Source organism: Lactuca serriola, chromosome 5 (genome assembly GCF_051521515.1).
Source record: "Lactuca serriola cultivar US96UC23 chromosome 5, Lser_US96UC23_V15, whole genome shotgun sequence".
NCBI lineage: Eukaryota > Viridiplantae > Streptophyta > Magnoliopsida > Asterales > Asteraceae > Lactuca > Lactuca serriola.
The window spans coordinates 346,254,725-346,277,961 of record NC_136412.1 but is presented as its reverse complement, the minus strand read 5'-3'; the positions used below and the strand labels follow the sequence as shown (position 1 = coordinate 346,277,961).

Below are 23,237 nucleotides of genomic sequence, written 5' to 3'. Positions count from 1 at the left end.
GGAAAGTTTTTGTGTTTTTCTATTAAAATCCTAGTCTTATACTAATGTCACATGTTTAGTATAAATATAGATAGGATCCTGTAAACATATTATCAGGAATTGGAGTTTTGAGATAATTTCCTCAATAATAAAGTTTGCAAGTTTATGCAATTCACTTTTGTGTTTTCTCACCTCTTGGACTGATCAGATGTGATATTCATACTATCCTAGTTAGTTAGTGTCCATATATATAAAACATCATATTATATATAATGATATATATGGTTGATATTTTAGTGATATTTTGCAACGCTACCTTTAAATGTTTCTTTTTCACGTATGATGTTTATCTATTGTTTTATGATGATTTAAAATTTTTTGGGGATTTAAATTGTTCAACGAATGTGAAAATTTCTTGGACTTAACCAATATTGAACCTTGGTGATACTCATTAAGCTTTCGAAGTCTAACCTATGCATTTTAACATGTATTCAGATTGGGAGACTTAATAAAGACAACAAATATTTAGCTTTTGGATAGTTAGAACATATTGTTTTTTAGAATTAAATTTATGTAAGTTGTTACTTTATTTTTTTTTCTATGATTAATATGTTACACTTAAATATGACTTGCCATTCAAATATTTTCATATAATTATTCGCAAAAGATTTCTTAACTAATGTTATTTTTATAAAAATATTTATTAAGTGATGCCCTTTTATCCACAAAAGATTTCTTAAATTTATGTAGTTTGTTTATTTTACCTTTTTCTATGATGAATGTAAAATCCCAACTAAAAGCCCAAAAATTTCATTTTAAAACTTATAGTAAAACCATAAATCATCCATCATCATAAAGAAAATCAAAGCCATGTATCTCAAAACATCATGTCAAATACTGTATCGAAATCATATGTGGTAATATCAGAGTCTAAAACAATCCTAGGCTGAAATTGTGGTGTGTGTCATGCGATCATCCTGAGCCCTTCCCTTTGCTAGTGAAAGTACCTAAAACCAAAACTGAAAACTGTAAACACAAAGCTTAATGAGTCTCCCCGAAATACCTCATACCATACACATATAACATGCAACTAAGAGACGGGCCCCGCCCATATTCCGCTAACTGGGAGATACGGGCCCTGTCCACACTCCTCTGACTCTAAGATACGGGCCCCGCCCACACTCAGCTACTTCGAGTTATAGGCCCCACCCACACTTGACTACTATGAGATACAGGCCCCGCCCACACTCAACTGTTATGAGGTACGGGCCCCGCCCATACTCAGCTTCTAAACAAGCATACAAGTATTATACAGACAACAAGTATAACTAAATCTATCAATCAGAAATATACCCATAATCAAACTAAGTTATGAGATATGGGCCTTGCCTACACTCGGCTACTACGAGATACGGGCCTCGCCCACACTCAGCTACTAACATATCATGCTGAGGGCGGCCTTGGTGCCTTGGACCCGTTCCTACTGAAGGAAACTCACCTCGCAAGACTGACTGCTGATAACTCGAGCGAGGAATCCCTGTCTGCTGCTCCGGCGACTCTCCGGCTATCAATTCCATAATAATACTTAATCAAAATATGATAATCCTTCTTACGATAAAATGACCATTTTACCCCTGGTCAAAGTCAACGTCAAGGTCAAAGTCAAAGTCAAGGCCAACTCCAAATCAACCTAAATCGTCGATTTATCTCCCAACTCGGCGAGTCCCTGTAATGCTCAAACTTGTAGTCAACTGAGTCAATTCGTCAACTTCTTCCTGTCATAATAATCGGGACAGCCTGCTTCAACTCGTCGAGTCCTTCCCTGGACTCATCGAGTTCCCCTGTCCGGTTGAGTTATCCCAATTGATTAAGCTCCAACCTTTCAGATCTATGCTCCAAACCTCATCTACATACTGGGAATACACTCTTAAGGGTAAAGTTTCCAACTTTACCCGTCCATAGTCCTTCTTAATGGGTTTAACCCAAACCCTAACATCTCTAAGACATAAATCTTGGTCCACAAGCCATAACGAACTAAACCAAGGCACAATATACTATATCTAGGCTTTTAACACTTGTTGGACACATAAAGTCCCAAGCTTTCCTTCCATGCATGGTCTTTTAGGGCTAAAAAGGCCATATACTTGCTTACAAGCTTGCATGGGGCTTCCATGGTCATAAAGTTTGCACCTTTATGCCATGGAACCCTTCCTAGACCCCATATCTGAGATATAAGTCACTTGGGACGTCCCAATCCCAAGGACTAAGGTTCTTGAACCAAAACCTTCATAAAATGGAAGAAAATAGATCTAAGAGAAGAATGATCAAGTTAGAGACTTGATTACCAAAAAATGTAGCAAATGGAGTGTAGTTCCTGGATCTACTTCTTCCCTCTTGAGCCTTCCATCTTCTTCTTCTTCTTCCACAAGCTTCAAAAGGCAAAAAAACACTCAAAATGGCAAGAAATAGCTCAAGATCACTCAAGGTGGATTAGGGTTTCGAGATTAGGGTTTGGAGGTGATAGAGGATGGGGTGGAGGCCAGATGTGATGCTTAAATAGGGTGTAAGCCCTAAAGATTAGGATTTCATCCATCCTGTACTACTCGCCGAGTCAAGACCCCAACTCATCGAGTAGCTCACTTAAAACTCGCGCATATACTGCCTTCTACTCGATAAGTTAGGGCCACCAACTCGTCGAGTAGCCCTTCTAAGATGCATAAATAATTAAATTAAACACCTACCAGGAAATCGGGCGTTACAATTCTCCCCCACTTGTCTGAGACTTCGTCCTCGAAGTCTGTTGTGTCTGGAAACAAATGTGGGTAGTGCTCACTCATCTCCTCCTCGGGCTCCCATGTCCACTCTGAACCATTACGGTGCTGCCACTGCACCTTCACTAACTCAACACTCTTGTTCCTCAATTCCTTCGTCTTGCGATCTAGAATTGCCACTGGTCTCTCAATGTAGTGCAGGTTGTCATCAACCTGAATATCCTCAAGGAGTACCACTGCTAAATCATCCACTAAGCACTTCCGCAATTAAGAAACATGGAAAGTGTTGTGAATCTGGCTGAGCTCAGCGAGAAGATCCAATCGATACGCTACCTTGCCTACCCGGGTAATGAATCTGAAAGGACCAATAAACCTGGGGCCCAACTTGCCCCGCTTTCGGAACCTGATAACACCCTTCCAGGGTGGCACCTTCAGGAGAACCATATCGCCCACCTGAAATTCTAAGTTTGAACGCCGCTTGTCGGCATAACTCTTCTGCCAACTCTAAGCAGTTCGAAGCCTGCTCCGGAGCTGCTGGATCCACTCTATGGTCTTGAGTACTACTTCCGTACTCCCCATGACCCTCTGACAGACCTCAACCCAATAGATTGGGGTCCTACACTTCCTCCCGTAGAGCATCTCTAAGGGAGACCGGTCTACACTGGCATGGTAGCTGTTGTTATACAAAAATTCCGCTAACGGAAGATATGTATCCCAACTGCCACCGAAATCCAAAACACATGCACGAAGCATGTCCTCGAGAGTCTGAATCGTCCTCTCGCTCTGTCTGTACGTCTGGGGGTGGAAAGCGGTGCTAAAATGGAGACGAGTACCCATCGTGAAACCGCTTCCAAAATCTAGAAGTAAAACGAAAAATCTCGGTCTGACACCACCGAGACAGGCACTCCATGACGTGCTACCACCTCTCGCACATAAATCTCGGCCAGCTTCTCGGTCGACATGCTCTACTGAATCGGGATAAACTGAGCGCTCTTGGTCAACCGATCCACGATGACTGACCCATATCGAATCAAACCCATGTCCAGTCTTGGGAAGCTTAGTGATGAAATCCATAGTAATGTCCTCCCACTTCCACACAGGGATGTCTAACAGCTGCATCTTGTCGTGAGGCCTTTGGTGCTCTGCCTTGACCTTCCTGCAGTTCAGGCATCTCTCTACGTACCAAGCTACATCCCACTTTATACATGGTCACCAATAGTCGGGTCGAAGATCTCTGTACATCTTCGTCGCCACGGGATGGATGGAGAACCTCGACTTATGGGCCTCACCCATCAGAACCTACCGTACTCCGCCCCAGTATGGAACCCAGACTCTCCCATATAGGGTCAACAACCCGTGGCTATCATAATCAAACAAGGACACTCGGCCCACAATCCTCTCGCACTTCTGGTGCTCTTCCTTCAGGCCCTCTACATGCGGCTCTCTAATCTGCACCAATAACAGAGTAATCACAGTCATCCTCAGACAAATATCTCGAATCGGGGTTGCTACCGCCTTACGGATCAGGGCATTGACCACCACATTGGCCTTTTCTGGGTGGTAAAGGATCTCACAATCATAATCCTTTACCACATCTAACCATTAACGCCGCCTCATGTTCAGATTCGGCTGATCCATGAGGTACCTCAAACTCTTGTGGTCCGTGTAAATGGTACAACGGACCCCATAGAGGTAATGTCGCCAAATCTTGAGGGCAAAACCACAGCCCCCAGCTCGAAATCGTGTGTCAGATAGTTAGCCTCGTGAGGCTTCAGCTGTCTCGAAGCAAATGGAGTGTAGTTCTTGGATCTATTTCTTCCCTCTTGAGCCTTCTATCTTCTTCTTCTTCCACAAGCTTCAAAAGGCACAAATAACACTCAAAATGGCAAGAAATAGCTCAAGATCACTCAAGGTGGATTAGGGTTTTGAGATTAGGGTTTGGAGGTGATAGAGGCTGGGGTGGAGGCCAGGTATGATGCTTAAATAGGCTACAAGCCCTAAATATTAGGGTTTCATCCATCCTTTCCTACTCGCCGAGTCAAGACCCCGACTCATCGAGTAGCTCACTTAAAACATGCGCATATACTGCCTTCTACTCGACGAGTTAGGATCATCAACTCGTCGAGTAGCCCTCCTAAGATGCATAAATAATTAAGTTAAATTTGTACCAGAAAATCGGGCATTACAATGAATTTGTTTGACATTTACATATTTTTTATATTTTACCGCTCAAGTCTTTATCCGTAAAAGATTTCTTAATTAATGCTTTTCTTATAAAAATATTTTGTAATTTAAATTTTGAAGGATTAATTCACATAGTCTATATGAGGTTGCATCGTCATAGACTTCCCAATGAACCCTACTTCTACCTTCTTCCTCCCATGAGCCTATCACACTTGTTTTGATTGCACTTCAACCTCCTATTCTACAACTTCGTTTTGTTTTCTAAATATCCATTTTAATTACTTAACAAACGTATCTGGAACGACATCCAATAAGTCATTTCTAATTCTATCATTATTATTTTTGCTACCATCTTTGAAATGTACCAAAAGTAAGATCCAAAAATTTCATTTTTAATTTGATAAAACCAGTATTTCAAAAACAACAACCATATAATCCAAATAAAACAAGTGTATCAATCATCATATGAAATCAGACTAAATCACAAAACACGGAATGAGATGGTGTGTGCCCTGCAATCATCCCGAGCACTTTTCTTTGGTACCGAAGTACTTGAAACATAAATTGAAAATGATACGCACAAAGCTTGGTGATTTCCACAAACTACCTCATACCATCCATAATAAATCACATATTCCCCGCCCTCAATCGGGTCCCGCCCGGTATCGAGTCCCACTCGACTTCGGGCCCGGCCCGGCATCGAGCCCCGCTCGGTATACATATCTGTTATTCTCAGTCCCCGCCCACTATACACATAGACATATATCAAATAATCATACTACCACATACAATGATCATAAAACAATAGCATACGATACAGTCATCGGGCCTCGCCCGACATCGAGCCTCGCCCGCTATATATAGCAACGCATATCACATGCAAGGATCACGCAACCTCCTAGAATCCTAACATAAATAATAAGGGTCGGCATTGGTGCCTTAGACCTGCTAAACCCGGTGAGGAAACTCACCTCAACTGTTGAATCACACGACTAAGTCTCTGGCTGATATCCGACGAATCCCCGAGCTATCAATACCAAATAACATCCAATTAATAATTAGATTCCAATCCATGAACATCAGTCCATATTTAGGGTAAAAAGACCATTTTACCCCGTACCTAGTTTTGACCAAGACTTAGGCCCAAACCTATAATACAAAAGGCCCAAAAACCAAGTAATCATTCAAAGCCCATACTTGGCCTAATTTTCCAAATTAGGCCCAAACCCTTACATGGGCCTTACCCCAAGGCCCATCAATAATCCTATTCCAAAACACTTGCACTCAGATGGCCCAGCAAGGCCCTAAGCATCCAAGCCCAAAAGAATGTCCCAAACTCAAAGCCCAAAATGTGAAGCCCATCAGACTAACTACGCATGGCGTACTCAACACGTATGTGCAGCGTACTCGCTTGAGGGCTTGTATGCTAAGTGTACCTGCTTGTACACCCAACGTACTCATCCATTCAGCCAAAACTCGATTTTAACTCTAATCCATTAAGACATTGCTCCAAAACGTCGATCTGGCTTCCATGAGCTGGGTTATAACGTAAAATTGCTAACTTTACGTTCATACATGGCTAAATGAAGCTCTTAATCTTAAAAAGGACTTAATATGTGACTTAATGCATGCATGAGACTCAATACTTCATAAAGTTGGCACCTTTATGCTTAAGTAACTCCTAATAAGCTCATATTTAGAAGAATAATCCCTTTAAACGTCTTAAACATAAATCAACCCAAAAAAGGACCAAAAGCATAACAAATAACTCCATAAATAGATCTATACATTTAAAAGCCAAGGTGTAGCGCTTGTACCTTGGTATGTACCTTAAGGCCCTTGTATTTTTGGAGTTGTGCATTCTTAGTCCCTGAAGTAGTACGCGGGGTGTACCACTTGGTACACTTAGCGTACTAGTTGTAAAGCCAGTATGCGTGGTGTACCACTTGGTACGCTTAACATATTGAGTTGATGATGAGCCGGGACCCAGGTCACGTACGCTGCGCGTACGTATTAGTATGTTGGGCGTACGTGGACTTTAATGAAACCCTAGTTGGGGGGTTTTGCACCCTATATAAACAACCTTATTCATTAGAGTTGGCCTCTTTACTAGCCTCTAAATCCCTAAAACCCTATAAATGAGTCTTAGCCTCCATTGTTGAGTATTTGAGCCCTTGGAGATATTTTGGTGTTCATTTTGTGCATTTTGAAGGAGTTGGAGAAACTTGAAATTGCTTAGCTTGGAGAGAAGGCCTTGGATCTAGAATCACCACCCTTTTTGCAAAGCGTTTAAGGTATCAAGTTGTCATCTTGACTTCTAGTTGTTTAGATCCCTTGTGGGGATGATTTGTTATGTTTTTGGCCATTCTTGGGTGGATTGTTGAGTTAAGACGTCCTAAGGACTTATCCTTTTAGATCTAGGTCTATCTTGGGCTCCTTTATCATAAAGGTGCCAACTTTATGGAGTAAAGGGCCTCATGCATGCATGAAGTCACTCATTAAGACCTTGTTGAGCTTAAGAGCTTCATATAGCCATGTTTAGACGTAAAGTTAGCAACTTTACGTGGTAATCAAGCTCAAGGATGTCAGATCTACATTCTAGAGTGAATTCTTAGTGGGTTAAGAGCTTAAATGAGATGGTGGCTAGGCTAGAGGAGTACGTTGTTCGTACAAGCCCATACGCGCAACGTACAAGCCCTTGAGCCAGTATGCTTAGCATACAAGCTGAGTACGCCTCGTCTACTCAGTCAGGTGGTTTTCTAGTTTGGGCTTTGAGTGTGGGCCATGTTTTGGGCTTAGAAGATTGAGGTTTAGTTGGGCCATCTGAATTCGGGAGTTCTGAGCTAGGATCATTATTGGGCCTTGGGTTAAGGCCCATGAAAAGGGATTGGGACCAATTGGAAATTGGGTCATGATTGGGCCTTGGTGGATTATTTGACTTTTGGGCTTTTTAGATTGTGAGATTGGGCCTTAGTCTTGGACCAATTTAGGTTATGGTTAAAATAGTCTTTTACCCCAAGTATGGATTTATCGATTATGGATTAAAGCCCCAAATGTTAATTGGATTTTATTTGATATTGATAGCTCGAGGACTTGTCGGATCAGTAGCCAGGGATTATCCGTTTGATTTAGCATTTTGAGGTGAGTTTCCTCACTGGGTTTAGCGGGTCGAAGGCACTAATGTCGGCCCATGGTTATACTATATTAGTATACTAGCTGTCTACGTGACTCTTGCATGTGTTATGTGCTTATATGCCTACCGGGCGGGGCCCCATGACCATTTTTGTATGCTATGTATCTTTGTGATTATTGCATGGATATGTGTTTACTTGATATGTGTTATATGTATCTTGGGTAGAGCTTGATTTGTTGCCGAGCGAGGCTCGATGTCGGGTGGGGACAGATGTCGTATGGGATCCGATGTCGGGTGGGGCCCATTATGTGTTATTCTGTATGGTATGTGGTATTTTGGGGAACTCGCTAAACTTTGTACTTACGGTTTTCAGTTTTTGTTTCAGGTACTTCCAATTCCAATGGGAAGAGCTCGGGTTGACATGCCCCTCAGTGCGGGCTAAGGATAAAGGTACTCTCCATTCAGGGATCTCCAGCAAAGGCCCGTCCAGGCCCAACACAACTGCCCCAGTAGATCCTCATCTACCGGGCGCCTCCCCCCCCCCCCAGCGGGGCGACCGCATAGAAGGCTCGGCGTCGCCAAAGGGTACCTTCCACTATAGGACAAGGATAACGGCTCCAGGCGAAAAGGAGCACATCCAAAGCATTATCACCTGTACCAATCGTTGAACCTGACTCAACGAGGAACACGACTCACTAATAAGGACGGCGGATCATGTCGGAACTACAGTCCTTGTTCCCTGTACGGACCGAGGACGATCCTTAGTATAAAAGGATCACCACTCTGCCTTGAAGGGTAAGCTATATCTCCCGATTCTCAGCCCTCACTCTCCAATACACTACTAACTTGACCGTCAGAGCGTTTTTCCGAGACCTCCTCCTGGAGAACGGCTGACGGCTTTCTCTCTATGTGACCTTTCAGGTTCCTCTCCGAGGAACCCAACCTTCACCATCCAGGCGGTCGGAGGCAAGGTTGCATCATATGGTATGTGGTATTTTGGGAAACTCACTAAGCTTTGTACTTACGGATTTCGGTTTATGTTTCAGATACTTCCGATTCTAAGGGGAAGAGCTCGGGTTGACTGCATCGCTCACACCACATGAATTCCGCTTTTGAGATATCACTCTGATTGTTATGATATTGAGATACTTATTTTCATTTGGGTTGTATGGATAATGTTTTTGGAATACTGTTTTATTTAAAATAAAAATGAAATTTTTGATCATATTTTTGGGACATTACACAAGGTATGAACTGGATACCTCCAAAGTCTTGCAAAAAGGGTGATGATTCTGGATCTATGAACTCCTCACCAAGCAAAGCACCCTCAATATTCTTTACTTCCTTCATAAAGAGCAAAATAACCACCAAATTCTTCTCAAAAGCTCAAGAACAATACAATGAAGGCTTAAGGGTCGATTTAGGGTTTTAGGAGGTTTGGGGGCTGGTAAAGAGGCCAGTCCTGGGGACTTAAGGTCCTTAAATAGGGTACAGCACCCTAAAATTAGGGTTTCATAAACATCGAGTACGCTAAGCGTAACCCTCGTACGCCCAACGTACGAAAAGTTTAAATATTTTCATGGCATTTTAAATTAAAAGTCATCAATTAGCTATTCGGGAGGTTCTTTTTAATGGGGTATGGATTGATTCTTTTGCTCATCATTTTCTAAATCAAGTCGCTTCTCAGTTTTCTCCACTTGGAGCTTCTCGGATTCTATTTGAGGTGGAGTTTCCTTCTCGGTTGAATGGAGACCATGTCTCCATCTTGGAATAGGAGGTTACCCCTGATGAAATTAAAAGGGTATTGTGGGAGTGTGGTACAGATAAATCTCTGGGCCCTGATGGCTTTACTTTTGATTTTATTCGCAAGTTCTGGTATTTAATCGGGAATGATTTTGTAGAGCACGTGTTGGAATTCTTTTTTCCGGTCATTTTTCCTAAAGGATGTAACTCGTCTTTTATAGCCCTTATTCCCAAGGTAGATATGCCAAATTTGTTAAAGATTTTTGTCCCATTAGTCTTATTGGTTGTCGGTATAAGATAGTTGGGCATATTCTTGCAAATAGATTGAGATTAGTGGTTGGTGATCTTGTCTTTGTCGAACAGCCTGCTTTTGTTAAAGACAATTTTTGGATGGTCCGTTTATTCTTAGTGAGCTTTTTTTGTGGTGTAAGGCCAATAAGAAGAAAGTGATGATCTTTAAATTTGATTTTTAAAAAGCGTATAAATCAGTGCGTTGGGATTTTTTGGATGACATTTTGGATCGATTTGGTTTCGAGGTGTGATGGTGTTGGTGGATTCAAGGTTGTTTGTCTTCTTCTACGGGTTCTGTGTTGGTGAATGGCAATCCCACTGATGAATTTCATTTCTTTAGAGGTATTTGCCAAGGTGATCCCTTATGTCCTTTTCTTTTCATCCTGGTTATGGAGGCTTTTAATGTTTCTTTTAAGAGAGCAGTGGGGGCAGGTTTTTTTGACGACATTATTATTGGCGATACTCAGCCAGTTTATCTGTCACACCTCTTCTATGTAGATGATGCGGTCTTTATTGGATATTGGAAGCTTTTGAATTTTAAGAACAATGTTCATGTTCTTAAATGTTTTCATTTGACTTCTGGTCTTAAAATCAACATTCAAAAGAGCAAATTGTTGGGTACTAGTTCTGTGGGTTGTTTGTCTTCAGAAGAGCAAATTGTTTCGAGGTGCGATGGTGTAGGTGGATTCAAGGTTGTTTGTCTTCTTCTACGGGTTCTGTGTTGGTGAATGGCAATCCCACTGATGAATTTCGTTTCTTTAGAGGTCCTTGCCAAGGTGATCCCTTATGTCCTTTTCTTTTCATCCTGGTTATGGAGGCTTTTAATGTTTCTTTTAAGAGAGCAGTTAGGGCAGGGTTTTTTTACGACATTATTCTTGGCGATACCCAGCCAGTTTATCTGTCACACATGTTCTATGTAGATGATGCGGTCTTTATTGGATATTGGAAGCTTTTGAATTTTAAGAACAATGTTCATGTTCTTAAATGTTTTCATTTGGCTTCTGGTCTTAAAATCAACATTCAGAAGAGCAAATTGTTGGGTACTGGTGTGCAACAGTCAGAGGTGGAGGAGATTGCTTCGTCTATTGGGTGTGCTTCTTTGAAAGCTTCCTTTGTATTTGGGAGTTATGGTTGGTGCTAATATGGCAAAAATTAATTCTTGGAGAGACATTACTCAGAAGATAGTAGATAGATTGTCTCGTTGAAAAGTTAAGACTCTCTCAGTTGGTGGGCATTTGACTCTTTTAAAATCAGTTTTGGGTTCTATTCCAACCTTTTTTATGTTGATTTATAAAGTGTTGGTAGGTGTTCTTAAACACTTGGAGTCATTGAGAAGTAACTTCTTCCTAAGGGCCAATATGGATGAGAAAAAGATGTCGTGGGTGAGTTGGAATAAGGTGTGTTCTCAGAAGAAGCATGGTGGTTTGGGGGTAAGTAGTTTCTTTTAGCTTAATATGGCTCTATTGTTTAAGTGGATTTGGAGATTTCTTCAGATGCATTATGATTTATGGTCTCGGGTTCTTAGAGCTATCTACGGAGATCATGGGTTTCTGAATAGAAAACTTCCTAGTAGGAGGTCGACTTGGATTGATATTATCAAAAGTATCACTTATCTTCAAAGCAAAGGGGTGGGTTTGCTTAATTGTTTTCTTAGAAAAGTGGGGGATGGAGCTCATACACTTTTTTGGAAAGACTTGTGGATTGGAGATAGGCCTTTAAAGTTTATTTTCCCTAGGTTGTACGCCTTAGAAAATGAGCCTAGTGTGTCTATTAATTCGAAGTAGCAATCATGGTCATTTTTTTCACTCATTTCGTAGAAGGCCAAGACGGGGTATAGAGGAGGAGCAGTGGGATAGGTATAGACAATTGATGGCTTCGATTTCTCTTTTTCCAATTCTTGATCGTTGGATTTGGACGCTAGACTCAGGTGGTTTCTCTGTTGCTTTGGCTCGTCTTTTTATTAAAGAAGAGATGTTGGTTTCGACTAAATAGATTACTAGATAGGTGAGATTGGTGCCAATAAAGATTAACATCTTTGGTTGGAGATTAGCCCTTGATTGTCTTCCGATTCGATCTAATTTATCTATGAAGGGTATTGATGCTCCTAATATTATGCATTCCCTTTGCGACAATGGTATGGAATTGGCTTCACATATTATTTTTTCTCTTGTCACATAGCCTTAAATCTGATCTCTCGGGTGTTCAGGTGGTGGGATATCCCGATCCCGATTCTTATGTCCTATGCAGAATGGTTGTCCTGGTTTGATGCTTTACAGATATGGAAGGAGGCTAAGGAGATCCTAAAAGGTGTTTTTTTGGTGACTTGGTGGTATATTTGGCGTTTTTGGAATGATTTGTTGTTTGGCAAACATAGTCAAAAGAAATCTACTTTGTTTGATTTCATTGTTTTTGAGTCGTTTTTTTGGTGTAGTAATAGACATAGGACCTTGATTAATTGGGTCAGATGGTTGCAAAACCCTATGGTCGCTATTTTATTATTGTTCTCTTTTTCTAGCTTTTTGCTAGTTTTATCGAAGCTTTTGCCGTTCAAAAAAAACACACACACAATCATTACACTTCAACCATATATCATTCCCATGCACCTTGGAATTAGTATACATTGCCTCATCACACTTTCATGAATCTACTTTGGCGTAAGTTTTTTTAGATACAATTGTTATCTTGGTATCCAACATAATTATCTTTTCTATCTTCAAACTTGGCACCATTAACATGCCGTGATTAAAGTTTCTGGCCATGATCATACCTAGACAAAGACGCAAAAACCTTGTAGTTTCCTAACCATATGGAACAACGATTCCGAGTAAGAGTAATGATTATGTCCGTTTTCAAGAACCTACAGACGTAATTGGAATATATATTATTTATTCAAATTCAAATGTTGCCTTAATTCTTAGTAAGTAATAACTGAGCCTTAATTCTTGCTAAAAATTTGCAAAATGGTGTCTTGCTAATTGTTTGTAGTTATAAGAGTAAATTAAAAATCTGATCCCTACGATTATTGTAAATTGCAAATAGTTTACAAAGTTAGATCCAAATTTTTTTTATAACTTTGTTTTAGATGTTTTTCTAATAAACATAGTTGCTTTAATATATTTACTTTTATTCTATAATGAAAACACTTTTCCCAAAAGAAATTTATGATGTTGCCAAAACTTTTTACGAATTTTTTGTAGCTTTGTTTATTAATGTTTTTATATAATTCGTTCTTTTGACATACTCCTTTACACGTAACAAATTTTAAAAAACGCTTTTACATTTCTGTTAACAAACCACAGGTACACCCTTTTATGTAATTAAACTTATTAATACTACGTGGAATGGAACTCCTAGTACATAATACGTGACAGCCATGTTTCTTAAAATAAACTCATACATTTTGACAGCTTTACCCTCGTGTCAAACCACTAATTAAATTAATAAGCTTTAAATTTATAAAATATAGCAAAAAAGTCTCAATCACAACCGTTTTTTTTTTTGATCCAATACACTCAAATGGTTCTCACGTTCTCAGAAAAAAAAATAAAATAAAATAAAACACGCCCTAACTGTTACTATTTCATCATGTGGAAAAAAGTCGATTGTAAACAAGAAGTTACAGCAACAAAGATATCATGTAATGTAACACAACATTGATCTGCATGCATTTACACACTAAAACGACTAGCAGTATTTACAAAATTCCCCCACCCCACCCCACCCCACCTCAGGCTTAGGCTTTGGTTTGGCCAACAACAATGACAACTATACCCCTACTACTGTTACTAGTGCTACTACTAAAGGGGCATTAGTTAATACAATGGGTTCCAAAAATATGAGAGAAATAAACAAAATCTTTTAACAAAGGAAAGGAGGGATGGGAAGAAACTATGTACACACATACCTCTATATCTTTCTCCATCCCTCTCCATGGCGTGGCTCTCTCATCAAACACTGAGACTGAGAGATCCTATATACAAAATTCCACAATTACCCCTGCCTGCCAACATTACTCTGGTTAACCCCCTCTACTTTGATATTTCAATCGAAAACAATATTGCAGTGCAGCCTGTTTTCATCTTCCTACTAACCGCCTGATGGAATGCAACTATGAACGTCATCTGCAACAAAGATTAAGAATCACCCACTCATATAATGAGATATCTTACACAACATTTCAATCACCATTTTACCCTTGCAATCTAACAAATAATATTCATCAATTTTAACATAAGAGGAAAAAGTAGAAAAACAAATAGGTAAAGAGTGTGTATCAGAATAGATTAAACCAGGTTTTTTGGTTTAATCTGTTATGTCATGCTGTATAGATTAAGTCAAATAAGGAACAGCCATGTGTCTAGATTAAGCTCGGTGAGTCAAAAAGAAATAGAAACAACCCCTTAATCTGGTAAAGCTATAAAATTGCAATTTCTGTCTCATTAGTCCAACCTGTGTCTATGGAATATTGCAATGTAGTTGGAGAAAAAAAAGGTGAGGTGAAACAAACCTGTACATTGGTATTACATGTGAACAGCAGCCGGCTCAATCTGAATGGCCTGATCTAAAATTAGTGGGCCAGGGCAGGTGATTAGCATTAGCTATGTAGACGGCTGCTGTCTGATGAAGATTGTTGTTTAAGGTTAACCGCATGTTCTGCACTTGCACTGGTTGTTGTTTCAGTTTGAGTTTCAGGTGTTTCAAATTCAACCTTCCTATTTGGATCCCCAGAATCATCACAAGATGTCTGAGAGTTGGGTTTGGTTAAAGGCAGAGGCAGAGTTGCTCCTCTAGCTTGCAGCTTGCTTGCAGGTGAATCAGAAGGATTTACTTTTCTATTCTGCAGTACAATCTTTTGAGCAGCTGTCAGTTGACTTTGACTCCCCATCCCCAGCTTCACCTTTTGCTGTGGCTGAGGTTGACCAGGTAATCTCTTCACAGATGGTCCACTTTGCACCATATGATGATGCATCTCACCTTTCTCTGCAACAAACCCATTATCCCCAGCCGTTCCTCTTCCGCTTCCACCTCCTACTCCTTTCACAACTTTAGCCGCCAGCTGTGGCCTGCCGCCAGGTGGTTGGAACTGCTGTGGCGGACGCCGCTGCGGCTTCACTGTATTGCCGCCAGCGCCGGTCTGAGGGTTACGCACAAGCCCAGCGGATGCTGGTTTTTGCAGTTGTTGAGTCACCGGTGAGGATTGCGCGCTGCTGCTTTGACTTTGAGGGGAGGAAACTGGAAGCTGTGGTTGTCCATGTGGCGTCACGGGATTGGACGCAGCAAAATGCTGTTGTCGCAAGCGTTGTTGCTGGAGTTGTCTCTCTTTCATCAACCGCATTCCAAAAGCTGGATTTTGTGATGGTCCTTGAAGATGATGTGGATGTGGATGAGAATTGGTAGTTGGCATGTGGGGGTATGGCTGGACAGGTGGTTGAGGGAAAGAAGCAATTCCAGATGGATACGCGGGAATTCCTTGAGTGGTCCCACCTTGTGATACTTGCATCTGAGCATCTGGTACCATGATTTGCCTCTGATGATCAGGATTCTGTTTAATAAAACATCACAAAGTCATATATAGTAACACGTAATTTAACAAATCAAAATGCTAGAATCCACTCTCACCCGTATCATATGCACAGCCTCACGAGATCTTACTTGACTGGTACTCATCATAGATTGGGGGTTGGAGTTATTAACTCCTTGAAGTGGGGGTGGTCTTGTCATCATCATCCCTCTGTTCATACCATTCATGACACCTGGCAGCATACCACGAACACCTCGATCGGAATGAGGTAAAGGTAAAGTTGAAGGCTGCATGTTCCTTGCAGACAACATTTGATTGTATTGTTGCATTCGATGCTGGTCATCCATTCCTGGTCTAGGGATCCCATATCTTCCTTCCCTAACACTAACAGAGGGACTAATTGGACCAGATGGAGTGGAGGATAAATGACTGCTGAACACCAAATTAGAAGAGGGTAGTGAGGGAGCTGGGGTTGACCCAGGAACCATTGGTGCACCCGTATGCGGAGCTTGATAATTAACAGGAAGAAAATCCGGGGTGGATGAAATCGGTTCACACAGATCAAGTGGCCTTCATGTTCATGAGATATAATTCAAACAGATTATGATCATTTACAAAAATAATAGTGATCCAAACAAACAAACATTAAACTTACGTGAGGACAGGTCCACCATTGAGGTTATTTGGGATGACTTGAGAAAGAGCAAGTGCATGTGAGCCATGAGGTTGCTGGAGTTGTTTTGGATCATGATTATCCTTCTTTGGCAGAAAACAAGAATCAGAAAAAAGTAGATGATTTTCAAAACTCTCAAGTACTAAATAAATAAATAAATAAAAAGTCACCTGTGACTTTTTATAATGTAGTTTTCTTGAAATCACAATAATCTTTTCAAAGTGTGATTTGAGTGTGTCTTCTTCCATGGGTCCCTGCAACCGTTGAAACAATTGTCTTGCACTTCCCTGTGTCAGATACAAAACCAACCATCAACCTCAATGACAATCATAAAAAGAAAATATAAAAATAAAAATAAAAATAAAAATATTGCCTCTGGGATGCCTGGCAAAGTGGAAGGATAAGGTTGAGATGAGCCTGAATCCTCAGCACTATCAGCACCATCGCCGGAGTTCCTATCCATTAATATTCTATGACGCTCTTTGCATTCTTTTGAGTTACGAGAAATGCACTTCAACATAAAAAAACAGTTTTAATAAATATTTTAACTATATCTAAAAAAAAAGATACCAAAACTACATCCAGAAAGTAGTTACCTTAAATTGCAAAGTGCTATTGATGGCATCACTTATAAGTTCCCAGTTGGCACCCATATCATGAACCAGCACAACAAGGGCCTGAGGTGTCAAAGAGTTGTTTATATGGTTCAGATATATATAGTTGCAAACAGATTTTTTTTTTTGTGTAAAAAAGAAAAAAAATATATATAGAGAGAGTAATGTAACCTGATCTTCGAATAATGACCATGGACTTCCTGAACCTTGCTGCTGCCCTACAGGGGTCTGCAAAGAGAAAAAGATTAGAGCACAAGAAAAAGCATCATAATAACTTTTTCAAGATTTATGACCTGATAATACCTTAAGCAATTTAGCTTTCCTACCACGATCACGCACAAGTAATTTCATGAACTTATTGGGATTGGACATATTACTCATCTGAGAACCCACTGAAGAATAAACAAAAAAATAATCAAATCAATATGATGTTGATTAAGATGAAAAAAGACACCAAATCATTATTCAAAATGAACCAAAAAATTCAGAGAGAAAGAGGTATACCACTGTTTCCATTCGAATCAAATTGGCGTGTATCCAACCTCCTCTTTGAGTGCTCCTTCTGCAATTCAGTGGACATTCAAGAATGTTATTATGGATGTCAAATCCTAAAGAATAATAAGAGAGGATCCCTAACCAAAAAGAAAACAATAGAAATTACCTGTTCATTATTCTGAAAATTAGAATCAAGCTGCCATCGGTGGTCAAATGTGGAACCCTGCAATTGCCATGATATATAAAATTAAAAGTCAGAGTGAATAGTGTCATCTCAATGAAATATTTTGAGGTTTTAGGTTTTTTGCCTTCTTTTTCTTTTTGGGTCTGTTTGATACTTCAGTCATGTCAAAGTGCAGCTGCTTTTCATAGTCTCCAACTGATTCTGCTTCCATATTATTTGGTATTTGATACCCACCATGTAAAGAACTTTGTTCATCCTGAAAGGAATTGGTATCACCACTTGAAGCATCTGTTCTATTTGGTGCCTGATTATTATTATTATTATTATAACCCGAAGCTCCAGTAAACCTCGGCCTGGAAGCAGTGCGTACACGTTTTGTGGGAATTGAAACATTAATACTGGTGGCAGGTCGTTTCCCACTTATCACAGAAGGTTGGGTCCCAATATTTCTTTCAAGGGGTTGTGGAAATGACAAATCTGCCCCTGTCTCATATGGTCTTCCAACATATGACTTGAAGGGCTGGTTCTGTTTCCTTTTCTTCTGAGTGGGTTTTGACATCCTGCTACCTTCAAATGCCCCTGGCAGATAATATGTACTTGTTTCTCCTTCATCCTCTTCAAGTGTATTATCTTGAGATTTAAAGGCAACATGGTTAGAATTTTACTCAATTGATTTGCTAAATAAAGAGGTATGTATGTAACTTGCATGGAAATTTTATAATACCTGCAACATCATCATACCCATTGACATCCACTTCCTCTTGCATGCTACTGCCAGTTCTCTACAAAAGAGCAACATACATCATTAGACACTTAATATTATTCAAATACCTAAAATGCCCTTCCAATATTCAAAAAGCGGATTTCATTTGACCAAAACCAATACAAAAAACAACGGGCACATGACTATACATTAAGGCGACAATTTACCAAAAAATGGAAGATTGTAAATAATATAAGGACATCTAAATATGTTTTTACCTCAGATTGTAGCAAATGAGATTCGATAGTTTTTCTATAGGCCTCAACTGCACCAGGTGGGACTATATAAAATAGGTTCTCCTGTGTACAAAAACACTTAATTATGTTAATAGAATAAAAAAGGAAAAACAGGCAAAATAGACAAACATTGTTTCCCTAGGAAATAGAATCCTTCACAATTCACATGCTTATCTTGTCTAAAATATGGAAGTAGAGATCATTCAACTTTATTTCTACCAATGTAGTTGTGTAGCAATGGCAATTAGCTAAAAAGGTTAAATGCAAAAAATAGCAACGTTCTTTCATTGATTTGTTTATTATAGCATCTTACTTTTCATTTTTTTCCTATTACTATTATATGAAAGTATGTTGTTATTTCTTGCATAAGCGTGGTGTAATATATGTTAACTGTGAAGGTAGGTAGCATACTTCTGTCAAATTATCTTCCCATGAAACATCTGTGATGCCAAGATCAGATATCCTATCAGGAGTAACAGGCGCTTGAGCTGAGTTGTACTGAGCATTGGAGTTATTATACTCCAAGAATCTCATCCCATACTGATCAAGTCCAACCATAGAGTCTTTTTTAGTACCCTCTAACTCCAATCCATGGCATTTCACCTGTCAAAATGTAACATTAATAAGACAAATTTGAGAAACTTTGGGACTACCATCAATCATACAGACAGTTTGTAATGGTTGCTAAAGTATGAGTAGTTGATTTTTCTAAATAAAGTATCATCTGAGAGCTTATTAATTCACCTGCAGTGTGTGCCAAAACTCCATGACAGCTTCTGCCAAAGTATGAGCAACTTTTTTTTGCATCCGTAAAGAATTTTGCTGTTGGAATCTGACCCTTGAAGTATAAGCAGCTCTCTGAGAAATTTGAGCAGCTGCAGTTACCTTCCAAAGGCGTTCCTGCATAAACAACAAACCAGAAACTATATGTTGTAAAAATGAAGGGTTAGAAAATGAAAATGCATGTTAGTTAAATAATATAATCCACTTCAAAGTGCAAAGGGGGAAGATACATCATAAGGTCAACATTAGAGATCAATAACAAAATTATACCTGTGCAAAATCATTAGCCAGCCATGACATTTCTTCAAGGACAAAATGCCAATGTGACGTATGATTACTCTCTGATTTAAAGATTCCAACTGTTAATCCAGCTATCCTCTTACGTTTTTCCTGTTTACAAATAATCTCAAATAAGGAGACTCGTACATGATACAGATCAAAGGTCATAACTTTATAAAACAAGGAGAACAAGAAGATCAGACCTCTATAATCCGTGCCTCTTCTAAAATCGAGTCTTCATGTTCCTTTGTTGCCAATTTCAGATTGTTTTGAGAACACACGTTTTGCTCTGCATCATCAATTGAACACCGAAGGGACAATGTAGACTCTTGAAGCAAGGTGCAATCTGTACCTAGAGGATTTCTTTCTATTTCTGAAGTAGTGCAGCCATCTAAATCAATACCTGTAGAGCAAACAGACTTCTTCAACTCATGTTGCAAGGCAGATTCAGATTCAGATTCCTTCAAACCTTCTTCCTCTTCCTTAACTTTAGGATCAATCTCATTGTTATCATTGTTGATGCTCAATATCTTATCATCCTTCACTGTATTTACACCACTACCCTCCATACATGGTGCCTCCTTTGATGCTATATTAAGTTCAATAGTCCCATTAGAAGTAACATTTTGTATACTACTTGGCACTTCATTCTTACTATTACCATCTAAACTTTGATCGGTTTGGCAGCATGATGATTTGGAGTCAAAACCCTTTGTTTGACCCAATAAAGACAGGTCATCAACTGTGTTTGCATCCACATCTGGAGGGTGCTCAGAGCCTGACAATTTCTCCTGCTCTATGTTCCCCACAGATCCAGGCTCTACAGGGGACATGGAAAGTGGGATTTCTTGAGTATCAGATATTTGGGTCTGTGTACCATTTGATTTTATGTCTAAACAACTGTTGGAACCTAAATTCTTGAGGGTTAAGCCAACATTAGGACTTTTAGGATTGGAAGAATTGGAATTTGACAAATGCTTGTGCTCTTGATTTTCTACATTATGCACCAATCCCTTGGTATCCCTGGAAGCATGTCGATTTGGTCTAGACCTAATCCTACGCTCATATGATTTTTTAGGAAGTTCAAGTGCAACAGATTCTCCAGATTCTTTGGTGAGTATTCTTTCAACTTCACGAAACTTATTGTTTCCATCAAATAACATAAGATTATCAGCACTATTTGGTTCACCAACTGAAAGAGCCCCTAATCTGCCACTGCTTTCAACAGAATCTCCATGAGGTGAAGCGGTTATTGCAAAACTGCCTTTCACTTCACTATGATACCATGAAAGAAAAGAGTAAGTTTATTAATCATGATGATGATATTACAGAAAATGAGTAATATAACCATTGCCTCATTAAATGATAGACATAAATAAACCTTGTTACAAACTGCTCAGGATGTTGATCTGTCAGCGAGGTGGACTGCAGGCTAATTGATGCTGCAGTTCCAACTTTCAAGTCTAATGGATCACCACCCTGTAAATAGAAAACAAATTATCATATTCTTAAAGATAAAATGCTTCAAACATACAATAGAATCTACCAATGTACGAAAAAGTTGCCATACCTTCTGTAAAAACTCTAATTCTCTTCTATATTTTTCAGCAGCACTGAATGTCTCCCTGCAATATATTTATAAACTGTGAGCTTAATTAAAAGAAAGAAAAAGGAAATCAAAGAAAACACAAAGAACAGTGGTTCCACCTAAGCTCTGCTTGTGTTTTCTCAAGATCTGATGACTGGTGAGGAGATGGTGCAGAAGAGATTTCAACTCCACCATCAATAACTCCTCCCATGGAATCAACCCCAGCATTGACTAAAAGCAGAGATCCTGAAGCACATCCATGCATTCCCACTATAATAACCTAGAAGCGTTTCTCTCCCATTGATTTCAAGAACTAAATAGAAATACAGGGAGAGAAAGAGAGAAGAGAATGACCATACAGATATTACATGTTCCCACACAAAAAAAAATGCTAATGATATATTACTCGAGTCTTGGAAGACCTAAGCAGATGAAGGCTAATCACTAATGTATTGTGGAATATGTTTGTATTAACAAATCATGTGTTCCTAGCGAAAGTGGGAGGTAAAGGAGCCAAAATAGGAAGTTATATCTCATCTGGTGATTGATTTCACATGAGGAAAGAAAGATAAATGACCTCACATGTAGTATCTATGGGCCCAACATTTCTAGCATTGAATGATGTTGATGAACAAAGCAAACAAACTAGGAAATTTTCTAAAATATTGTGTCATTATTGGTATAAACATAACATAAATCGTTTTGCTAACCCAAAAAAGAATATTTATTGATTAGCCACATCCAATCAAGGAGTTCAAGTCCACTTAACTAGTCATAGTGAACCACGACCTAAATAAACTCAAATGAACACAACTTATATGAGTGATCTGCAAACCCCAACCAATGCAACCCCATTGTTCACTACACTCCATGACCATGTGCAATAGCTATCTATTATAAACATTCATAATCTCATTTGAGAGGCTTTAATGACAAATAGCATTATAAAACACACCATGCTCGAAATAAAAATGATAAAACAGAACAACCCTAGTTCAGTCACTTGGCATTTGATCAAGTTTAAGGCATGCATTCAATCAAATTGCACCAATATGGCACTGCAATTGCATAATCTCAAACTCACTGCCCTACAATAAACCCTAAAAGAAAATCCCATATAGTCCCGTGTCTAGGGTTTACACAGCACATAACATTACGTCCAATTCTAGGGTTTCTGCGAGAAATACCTGAATTCCCAGGAGCTCTGCAACAATTTCAAGCTTACAAAACTTTTATCCCTCCTATTACGCTTTTCCTTCGATATAAGTTGCACCAATTTTTAAAAATCAAAGGAATTTTTTGCCCTAGAAATACAGGACACGATATCATATGATTGAACTCACCCTTTTTTGAAATTGGAAACCCTAATCACTCACAAGATAATACATGCCTAATATACATGCGTTTCTTCGGTATGTAGATTTGTGTATACAAATGTTTAAAATGTTTGCTCTGGTTCTTCTTCGAGCTCGATCTTCTCTCTCTTAAGCTTTCTCTCTCTAAGATTTGTAAAAACTACTTCGTCCTCTCTGTGAATAGTGGGCTGGACCTCTGCAAATGCAAACGATTTGGGCCGGGTTATTTTCATTGTTTTTCATCTTTCAATGTTGATTGATTCGGTTCGTGATTCTTTGACTTTTGCGGAATTGCTTTTCAAGATGGTTACTCAATCTCCTTTTCCTAATCTTCCAAATTCATATATCACTTTTTTCGGTGAGTTTTAGAAACTAAATACTATAAGCTCATAGTATTTAATTAATCGTAGATGAGTGTTTGTAAAAGTAATTAATCATATTTAAAATTAAAAAGGTTTAATAGCTATTTAAAGTAATTTTTAAATTATGAGTTTTTTTTGTTTAGAATAATGTTATGTTTGGTTCACCACAGCTAGTTTATATTTTTATTTTTTTTTATTTTGTCATATTTGGCAAACCAAAAAGTAACTTAAAAGCTAATTTTTTAAAAAACTACTTTGACTAACTTTTCATGAGCTTTTCTAA

General features: G+C 39.2%; 1 protein-coding gene across 3 annotated transcripts; it reads right to left on the bottom strand.

The window, feature by feature from the left end:
- Positions 1–13,650: 13,650 nt before the first annotated feature.
- Positions 13,651–22,796, bottom strand: LOC145055476 (chromatin modification-related protein EAF1 B-like). Of its 3 annotated transcripts, none has more exons than XM_079003816.1 (22): positions 22,425–22,795; positions 21,357–21,550; positions 21,220–21,274; positions 21,031–21,128; positions 19,853–20,924; positions 19,641–19,760; positions 19,332–19,487; positions 18,999–19,190; positions 18,570–18,650; positions 18,313–18,370; positions 17,713–18,218; positions 17,571–17,627; positions 17,414–17,471; positions 17,213–17,301; positions 17,081–17,137; positions 16,892–16,972; positions 16,669–16,806; positions 16,466–16,582; positions 16,278–16,381; positions 15,721–16,192; positions 14,609–15,643; positions 13,651–14,222 (listed from the first exon to the last, which is right to left on the bottom strand). In XM_079003816.1, exons 2-21 carry the CDS (start codon positions 21,500–21,502, stop codon positions 14,696–14,698), a joined length of 4,605 nt encoding a protein of 1,534 aa, XP_078859942.1. In that variant the 5' UTR covers positions 21,503–21,550; positions 22,425–22,795; the 3' UTR covers positions 13,651–14,222; positions 14,609–14,695. The 3 variants fall into 3 exon arrangements, with proteins under 3 accessions (XP_078859942.1, XP_078859943.1, XP_078859941.1); XM_079003817.1 differs by having other exon boundaries at positions 16,278–16,378; XM_079003815.1 differs by having other exon boundaries at positions 16,278–16,582; positions 22,425–22,796.
- Positions 22,797–23,237: the final 441 nt, after the last annotated feature.

Excerpts from the sequence above, each read along its gene's own strand:
- LOC145055476 (XM_079003815.1), bottom strand. The coding sequence starts at position 21,502 with ATGCATGGATGTGCTTCAGGATCTCTGCTTTTAGTCAATGCTGGGGTT. Across the intron at positions 18,219-18,312 it reads TGGGTATGATGATGTTGCAG|ATAATACACTTGAAGAGGAT; the intron begins GTATTATAAAAT and ends TTAAATCTCAAG. Across the intron at positions 16,973-17,080 it reads GGTCATTATTCGAAGATCAG|GCCCTTGTTGTGCTGGTTCA; the intron begins GTTACATTACTC and ends TTGACACCTCAG.